General features: G+C 44.0%; 2 protein-coding genes across 2 annotated transcripts in view; one reads left to right on the plus strand and one right to left on the minus strand.

Moving 5' to 3' along the window:
- Positions 1–10,000, minus strand: part of LOC139393229 (protein FAM3C-like) — an 823,321-nt gene that overhangs the window by 550,468 nt on the left and 262,853 nt on the right. The window lies entirely within an intron of this gene.
- On the plus strand, positions 6,047–7,438 carry LOC139392951 (C-type lectin domain family 4 member F-like). The gene has a single exon (XM_071141261.1). The coding sequence runs from the start codon at positions 6,047–6,049 to the stop codon at positions 7,436–7,438; it is 1,392 nt and encodes a 463-aa protein (XP_070997362.1).

Raw genomic sequence — 10,000 nt, forward strand, 5'->3', positions numbered from 1 at the left:
GATCAAATCCCCCGCTCCAGTTTTCTACATCCAGGTGACTTTATAAAACGGATCAAATCCCCCGCTCCAGTTTTCTACATCCAGGTGACTTTATAAAACAGATCAAATCCCCCGCTCCAGTTTTCTACATCCAGGTGACTTTATAAAAGCGCTGAAAATCCACCTCTCCAGTTTTCCACATCCAGGTGACTTTATAAAACTGATCAAATCCCCCACTCCAGTTTTCTACATCCAGGTGACTTTATAAAGCGGATCAAATCCCACGCTCCAGTTTTCTACATCCAGGTGACTTTATAAAATGGATCAAATCCCCCACTCCAGTTTTCTACATCCAGGTGACTTTATAAAACGGATCAAATCCCCCGCTCCAGTTTTCCACATCCAGGTGACTTTATAAAACGGATCAAATCCCCCGCTCCAGTTTTCTACATCCAGGTGACTTTATAAAACAGATCAAATCCCCCGCTCCAGTTTTCTACATCCAGGTGACTTTATAAAAGCGCTGAAAATCCACCTCTCCAGTTTTCCACATCCAGGTGACTTTATAAAACCGATCAAATCCCCCGCTCCAGTTTTCTACATCCAGGTGACTTTATAAAACGGATCAAATCCCCCGCTCCAGTTTTCCACATCCAGGTGACTTTATAAAACGGATCAAATCCCCCGCTCCAGTTTTCTACATCCAGGTGACTTTATAAAACTGATCAAATCCCCCGCTCCAGTTTTCTACATCCAGGTGACTTTATAAAACGGATCAAATCCCCCGCTCCAGTTTTCTACATCCAGGTGACTTTATAAAACGGATCAAATCCCCCGCTCCAGTTTTCTACATCCAGGTGACTTTATAAAACTGATCAAATCCCCCGCTCCAGTTTTCTACATCCAGGTGACTTTATAAAACTGATCAAATCCCCCGCTCCAGTTTTCTACATCCAGGTGACTTTATAAAACTGATCAAATCCCCCGCTCCAGTTTTCTACATTCAGGTGACTTTATAAAACTGATCAAATCCCCCGCTCCAGTTTTCTACATCCAGGTGACTTTATAAAACGGATCAAATCCCCCGCTCCAGTTTTCTACATCCAGGTGACTTTATAAAACGGATCAAATCCCCCGCTCCAGTTTTCTACATCCAGGTGACTTTATAAAACTGATCAAATCCCCCGCTCCAGTTTTCCACATCCAGGTGACTTTATAAAACGGATCAAATCCCCCGCTCCAGTTTTCTACATCCAGGTGACTTTATAAAACGGATCAAATCCCCCGCTCCAGTTTTCTACATCCAGGTGACTTTATAAAACGGATCAAATCCCCTGCTCCAGTTTTCCACATCCAGGTGACTTTATAAAACGGATCAAATCCCCCGCTCCAGTTTTCCACATCCAGGTGACTTTATAAAACTGATAAAAATCCCCTCTCCAGTTTTCCATATCTGAGGCTTAGGCCTTGTGTTACAATAGGGTTATGATCTGTCTCTGTATAAAGAAGATCTGGTACATTATTCAAGATTGAGGACCTATACATTTCCTAAATGAATCTAAAACAAGACGCTATAGATCTCTCCATATCATGTTTTAACCTCTATATGCCGCATTGTTGGGTGACTGGACCCATCAAAGGCATTATAATGATGCACAGTAGATAGACCTACCAAATTGTGATGTAGTTTATCAGCATTGGTGGTTTGATGACCTCTGCACTGTGTATCTTAAATCAACCAACAGCAGTCTTTGGATTCAGAAAGTTATATTTTCAGATAACTAACTTGAAAGTGTCTGTTACATTCATGAAATGATTGAAAGATGATTGCTGTTAACCTTTTACTGCAGTGGGCTAAATCAGAGTCGCATAGTGTTTCTAGGTAGTCTTAAACACATCTTGTTTGGAACAAAAGTATACAGCTCACACACATGGTTATGTTCTTAAAAAGAAAGAAGATACTTATACAATGTCCAATATAGAGTTGAAATGTATTGAATTTTGAGTTTGCAACCCAATATTACACTTTATATACATCACAGAAGACTTAAATATAACAAAACTGTTTGACATAGAAACACCTGATTTTTGGCGAGTTTAAAAAAAAGAATATTTATTAATGGTGAAATTAAGAAAAATATGAATAACATTCCACCCACGAGGCCACTAAGTAATTTGACTGCAGGACAGGACTACATGACATGTGTTTTTGAGGTCTTTTAAGATCTCCGTCCTTTTGTTTACCACAAGGACAAGCTGTAGGGCGATTGAATTGAAAGAAACTCCATTGAAATACTGTGAATGAATGATACTGTAGGTACAGTATGACATGGCATCCATGTCTATGTTCGTGAAAGCATTCATTCATAACATAGGATCATGTAGTTATTGTATGCCGTAGCATCATTCAAACAACTGAGAATATTTCAAATGTTTCTTCTATAAACTATGAGAACTAATCTGAATAGATATGCAGGGCCACCGATTGGTAGTAGACATTTTCCATTTACGTCCGTCAAGATTGAGACCCTGTTTACCCTGCTCAATGATTCACTGAAAGCCTTCATTCAATCACCACAATGCAAGCACTTTCAAACCAAACATAACAAAAATGCAATTAGTTCCTCCTTGCATTCACCTTACACACAGTGTACTGATCTTGACTTCTTTCACGGGAATCAATAAAGCTTTGAGACAGATGTCAACAGTCGGTAGACAAAGCTAGGGGAGATTCAGCAATTAAATACAGAACAGGTGCATTGATTCACATTATTTAACACATTGTGTGACATACAATATCCCTTCTCGGTCATAAGTGTAGTTCCCTGTAAAAGTGTAGTTCCCTGCCAAGGCAACAACTCTGGAAAGAAAGTGGATCTACTTTCTCTGGTGTGCATGTCAATCAGTCACATTTGAAGGTTCATGTCCACTTACTTGTCACCCATACTTTGTAAACTGTATCACTTTTAATCTTGTATTGATCATGTACTATTTTCTTTACAGTCAAAGTAACAGAATTGTTTGCTCAGATAATTCTGCATCTGTTTCTGTTGAAAACTAGTGCCCTATATAGGGAATACGCTGCCATTTGGGACACAGTACCAAGATTGTGTATGCATGTCTTCCCTCCCGTAGTTGGGTTGAATGAATCCGTATGCATAAAGTATGTATACAGGTGACACACAGAGAACACAGGATGTGATGATTGTTAATTGCATCTCAGCTACAACTGACAGTACAGTACGGCTTCCAGATACCACTCTTGGCTGCGATGCCATATATACTGTATGTAGGATCATTACTACACACCCACTGGATTTACCCAAGTGGCTGTGTGTGTTTTTGACCACACTGCTGCAATGGAAGAGGATTTGCTACTTGGTCCACTGGTGCACTCTGTCTCTGTCTCGCTGTCTCTGTCTCTCTTACTTTCTCTCTCTCTCTGTCGCTTTCTCTATCTTTCTTACTCTCTCCATCCCGCTTACCCCTCTCACTCTCTCACTTCTTTGAACTTCTCCTCTCTCTTACACCCCCCCCCCCCCCTCATACATTGCTGTGTGGCCTGGTGGTTAGCTGGTGAGCAGCATCTGCAGCGTGGGCCCTCTGATTGATAACTTCTTCCTTGGCTGTGACGGGGGACTGCTCAGGCTCAATCACACCCCGCAGACATAGTGAGCCCCCAATCATACACACGCACAAGGACACACACGGATACACACACTTTGCATTGATCAAAACTGAGGGAGAAAGAAACACACTGAACCTGACCATGTAAATTCCGTTGCGGGGGGGGGGGGGGGGGGCGTTTGCCCGATTACAGATAACTTTTGACGTACTCTTAAAGGGGTTCAGATGACTCAAATCTGGTCTCACACCTAGGCAGGGAAGCGATTGTTGTTGTTGATGTATTGTTTTGATGAGACATGCTACGGAGGATTGTGACTTGCTCTTTGCTGACTTTTGGTCAGTGAACATGTGATGGAGAAACCCATGGGATATACTGGCATGGAGGAAGCCAACAAATTAGCCTGGTTAAATCACACAGAACCCTACGCTCATCACATTCAGTCTGTTTTAACCAGGCTACCATGACAGAGCTATGTATGAAACATGCCTCGTTAATGAAACATCCTTAACGAGACTCTGCAATACAAACGGCCCGTGCCTCCCCTACTGAGCGGCTCCAAATCTGAGCAATAAGCACGTGCCAATATCACACCATTCAACCATTCATACCATTCATACGTCCATAAACTTGGTGTGTTAGCCCACACCTCCCCCACTGAGTGGCTCCACATCTGAGCAATAGGCATATGCCAATATCATACGATTCATACGTCCATAAACTCAGCGTGTTAAAACAAAGGCCCCTTGCTTCACCGCACAAAGATACAGTAGGGTTTATATGAATTTTATTAAGGCCCCTATCCTTGTATTGTACCTTATCACCGACTGAATTATGATCCCTCATATATTTCTGAGCGCCGTCCTTATTCTTCCTTCAGTCTTCCACTGATCCTGTACATTTATTTAATTTCTCTTTCCCCGTTCCTCTCTCTTTCTCTCTTTCGTTCTCTTTCCCCGTTCTTCTCTCTTTCTCTCTTTCGTTCTCTATCCCCGTTCCTCTCTCTTTCTCTCTTTCGTTCTCTTTCCCAGTTCCTCTCTCTTTCGTTCTCTTTCCCTGCTCCTTTCTCTCTCTCTCTCTCTCTCTCTCTCTCTCTCTCTCTCTCTCTCTCTCTCTCTCTCTCTCTCTCTCTCTCTCTCTCTCTCTCTCTATCTCTATCTCTCACGTTCTGACCCTAGTTCTTGTGTTATTTGTTTGTTTTAGTTGGTCAGGACGTGAGATGGGTGAGCATTCTATGTTTTGTGTTTCTTGGTTGGTTTTCCGTGTTCGGCCTAGTATGGTTCTCAATCAGAGGCAGGTGTCGTTAGTTGTCTCTGATTGAGAATCATACTTAGGTAGCTTGGGTCTCACTGTTGTTTGGTGGGTGATTGTTTACATGTCTATGTTTGTTCGCCACACGGTACTGGTTCGGTTTTGTTCACGTTTATTGTTTTGTATTCATTGAGTGTTCAGTTTATGTTTTTAAATAAACAACCATGGACACTTACCACGCCGCATCTTGGTCCGATCCTTGCTACACCTCTTCTTCAGACGAAGAGGAGGAAAACCTTTACACTGCCTCTCTCTTTTCCAGCCGGAGGCCAAACCCTTGCTTTAGCGCCCAAGTTAAGCTGTGGAACACAATGCAAGGCGGCTGTGATCCGTGTCTGCTTTGGAAACAAGGATAATTTCTTTGAGAAAAGTCTATCTGGCAACAGACCCCTTTCAACTGTTTCCATCGCTACGGGAGAAGAGGGGGTCTAGTTTGCAGCGAAGTGGAGCGCAGAGCATTTGCCTGCTGGTGTGAGGCCAAGAGCCCATATTAAATTACCTGTCTGCCAAGACGGTGGGACCAGTCCGCCTGTTGTTCCTTTCTTGAGATTGTTTCCTTCACAGAGGGGGCCAAAGCACTCTGGCAACTAGGAGGCCTTAGTGGGCTACTGCTCAGAGAGAGAGAAAAATGGAGAGAGAGAGAAAGAGATTGGGAGAGTGTGTGTGTGCGCGCCAAAAGCTTGCTCGTTTGCTGTTAGTCATTGGAGCAGACCTGGGTTGTTTTTCAAACACCTGGAATGGGAGTCGTTTGCACTTTTGGGATGCCTCCATTGGTTCCATTGCGTCAGAAAAGATCAATCACGCACAGCTTAGGTATTTGAAAAAAAGAAAAACAAATGCTATTTGAACCCAGGTCTGAATTGTCTGTTTGTATGTGTCTATGTTGCTATTTTTAGATTTGTGTTTAGCCTAATTTCTGTGTCTGTAGTTAATTGTTAATGTCATTGTCAGTTCATCACATCACCCCCCCGTTGCTCTTATGTGACGGCAGCAGGTTTGAGTTAATGCCTTCAGAGCAGAGTCTCTGTCTGAACACAAACACACACACACAATCTCTCTCTCTCACACAGATACACATACACACAGTATATCCTCTCTCTCTCTCTCTCACACACACACACACACACACAGATGCAAACACACACACGCCAAGTGGTGGTTGGAACACATCTCTGGAGCCTGAACACATCTCTGGAGCCGCTGAACACATCTCTGGAGCAGCTGAACACATCTCTGGAGCAGCTGAACACATCTCTGGAGCAGCTGAACACATCTCTGGAGCTGCTGAACACATCTCTGGAGCTGCTGAACACATCTCTGGAGCAGCTGAACACATCTCTGGAGCCGCTGAACACATCTCTGGAGCAGCTGAACACATCTCTGGAGCAGCTGAACACATCTCTGGAGCCGCTGAACACATCTCTGGAGGCGCTGAACACATCTCTGGAGGCGCTGAACACATCTCTGGAGCCTTTGGAGCAGCTGAACACATCTCTGGAGGCGCTGAACACATCTCTGGAGGCGCTGAACACATCTCTGGAGGAGCTGAACACATCTCTGGAGGAGCTGAACACATCTCTGGAACAGCTGAACACATCTCTGGAGGCGCTGAACACATCTCTGGAGCCTTTGGAGCAGCTGAACACATCTCTGGAGGCGCTGAACACATCTCTGGAGCCGCTGAACACATCTCTGGAGGCGCTGAACACATCTCTGGAGGAGCTGAACACATCTCTGGAGGAGCTGAACACATCTCTGGAGCAGCTGAACACATCTCTGGAGCCACTGAACACATCTCTGGAGCAGCTGAACACATCTCTGGAGCAGCTGAACCCATCTCTGGAGCAGCTGAACACATCTCTGGAGCAGCTGAACACATCTCTGGAGCAGCTGAACACATCTCTGGAGCTGCTGAACACATCTCTGGAGCCGCTGAACACATCTCTGGACCCGCTGAACACATCTCTGGAGGTGCTGAACACATCTCTGGAGGCGCTGAACACATCTCTGGAGGCGCTGAACACATCTCTGGAGGCGCTGAACACATCTCTGGAGGCGCTGAACACATCTCTGGAGGCGCTGAACACATCTCTGGAGCCACTGAACACATCTCTGGAGGCGCTGAACACATCTCTGGAGCTGCTGAACACATCTCTGGAGCCGCTGAACACATCTCTGGACCCGCTGAACACATCTCTGGAGGTGCTTAACACATCTCTGGAGCTGCTGAACACATCTCTGGAGCTGCTGAACACATCTCTGGAGCCACTGAACACATCTCTGGAGGCGCTGAACACATCTCTGGAGCTGCTGAACACATCTCTGGAGCCGCTGAACACATCTCTGGACCCGCTGAACACATCTCTGGAGGTGCTGAACACATCTCTGGAGCTGCTGAACACATCTCTGGAGCTGCTGAACACATCTCTGGAGCAGCTGAACACATCTCTGGAGGTGCTGAACACATCTCTGGAGGCGCTGAACACATCTCTGGAGGCGTTGGGCCAGAGGAGCGTGTATTAATCCTGCTGTAGGACTCATTGTGACCAGCACTAGCAGGTCAAACCAATGACTAAAATTAATGAGTCACTTAGAAAAACGAATCATGACTCTTGAGTCAGTAAAAGTAATCGTTCAAAAAGACTGAATCGTTCACAAACTGCACATCACTAACACACATACTATCTCGCACACACACATGCACACACAAACACACACACTCACAAATAGAGCTCCACTCTGTCTCTTTGAGCTCCTGTGTCTGTGATGACTCACAGAGCCAAACACCCCAGAATAGCACAGTTTGGTTGTGTTCTGTGTTCTTCTCCCCACACCAGTCCAGGATTAATGAGCCAACTGGGAGAATACAATCATGTTAGCTAGTCAAATGTAGAGCTAACTTTTGTGTTACGCACAATGACCATCTGTTCAGGTGATTATGGCGTTGACTGTCTTGTTTTTGAGTCAGTCACTGCATTTGGTTGCTTTGAAATACCACTAAGAGTGATTTCAAGCTGAAGTGCCCATTGATGCATGATGTCAAACTCCTAGCTATAGGGACAAGAGTTTTTCCTAACCATTAAAACCTGACTGTGAAAAACTCCAGGCCCTAGTTATAGCCTGCAGCGAAGGCTCAGAGTTTTCCCTTATCAGGTTACTCCTTTTAGGGCCAGGACTTTTTCCTGACCATGTGAAAACTCTGGGACCTATAGGCTATAACTAGGGCCAAGAGTTTTTCCTGGTAAGGTGACGCATCACAACCCTTTAACAGCAGCATCTGATCGTAGGAACAGGCCCTGTGTCCGACCTTCCTCCTTGTCTCGGAAAGATAAATACGCTTTATTAACTGCACTGTCTCATCTATCACCATCTTAATCGGAGTCCATATCTTTTCATTACACATCTGATAAGTCTCTCTCCCTCTCTCCCTCACTCTTTTTCTCTCTCCCTCCCTCCCTGCGGAGGCCACAGTCTGACACCTGGACTCACCTTGGTGTTGTCACGACGATTCGTCAGCAAGCCAAAGGAATATACAATAGATTTTTGGGCAGCGTGCTAATACATTTCAAAGGAGCACAGGTCAAACCCTCTGGCCGTGTACCCAAATGACTTACACAGTAAAGGAGTGATAGGGAAGGAGAGATGGAGTTGGATGCAGAGAGGTTGGCTTTGGTACCAGCCTCGCATTATTCCAAGGGGTGGGCAGGGACACCTATTTGGGTGACATGGGTGACTCCCCAAAGTCAAAGTGAGAAATTCAATTAAAGTGTTTTTAATTCCGCATTGAAGTGGAGACGTAGAGCAGAGTTGAGGCTGGGTAATTGGAGGAGGGGTGGAAGGTTTTCCCCTTCTGTCTTTCCCCCTCCTCTCGTGTATTCAAAACTTTACAGCCCAGATCTGACGTTTAAGATATGGAGGTCGACTCAGAAGTGAGATACACCATTGAGTTTAACTGCAGTACCTGTAGGTGCACATTGGAATAGACATATTCAGCAAACTGATGTTGACATCCCATGGGAAATACTTTGATGCAATGGCCTATACCAGACTTGGCTCTAGGAAAAAGGCACCTGATATTAGAGGTTGACTGATTATGATTTTTCAACGCCGATACCGATTATTGGAGAACCAAAAAAGGCCATAACCGATTAATCGGCCAATTTTTTTAGCAATACTGAATGAACACTTATTTTAACTTAATATAATACATACATAAAATCAATTTAGCCTCAAATAAATAATGAAACATGTTCAATTTGGTTTAAATAATGCAAAAACAAAGTGTTGGAGAAGAAAGTAAAAGTGCAATATGTGCCATGTAAGAAAGCTAACGTTTAAGTTCCTTGCTCAGAACATGAGAACATATGAAAGCTGGTGGTTCCTTTTAAAATGAGTCTTCATTATTCCCTGGTAAGAAGTTTTAGGTTGTAATTATTATAGGAATTATAGGACTATTTCTCTCTATACCATTTGTATTTCATATACCTTTGACTATTGGATGTTCTTATAGGCACTTTAGTATTGCCAGTGTAACAGTATAGCTTCCATCCCTCTCCTCACCGCTACCTGGGCTCGAACCAGGAACACATCGACAACAGCCACCCTCGAAGCAGCGTTACCCATGCAGAGCAAGGGGAACAACTACTCCAAGTCTCAGAGCGAGTGAAGTTTGAAACGCTATTAGCGCGCACCCCGCTAACTAGCTAGCCATTTCACATTGGTTACACCAGCCTAATCTCGGGAGTTGATAGGCTTGAAGCATAGCAAAGAGCTGCTGGCAAACGCACCAAAGTGCTGTTTGAATGAATGCTTACAAGCCTGCTGCTGCCTACCATCGCACAGTCAGACTGCTCTATCAAATATCAAATCATAGACTTAATTATAACATAATAACACACAGAAATACGAGCCTTTGGTCATTAATAATAATTAATAATAATAATAATTAATCAAATCCGGAAACGATCATTTCGAAAACAAGATGTTTATTCTTTCAGTGAAATACGGAACCGTTCCGTATATTATCTAACGGGTGGCATCCATAAGTCTAAATATTGCACAACCTTCAATGTTATGTCATAATTA

This window comes from Oncorhynchus clarkii, chromosome 33, assembly GCF_045791955.1.
Source record: "Oncorhynchus clarkii lewisi isolate Uvic-CL-2024 chromosome 33, UVic_Ocla_1.0, whole genome shotgun sequence".
Classification (NCBI taxonomy): domain Eukaryota; kingdom Metazoa; phylum Chordata; class Actinopteri; order Salmoniformes; family Salmonidae; genus Oncorhynchus; species Oncorhynchus clarkii.

Excerpts from the sequence above, each read along its gene's own strand:
- LOC139392951 (XM_071141261.1), top strand. The coding sequence starts at position 6,047 with ATGCAAACACACACACGCCAAGTGGTGGTTGGAACACATCTCTGGAGC.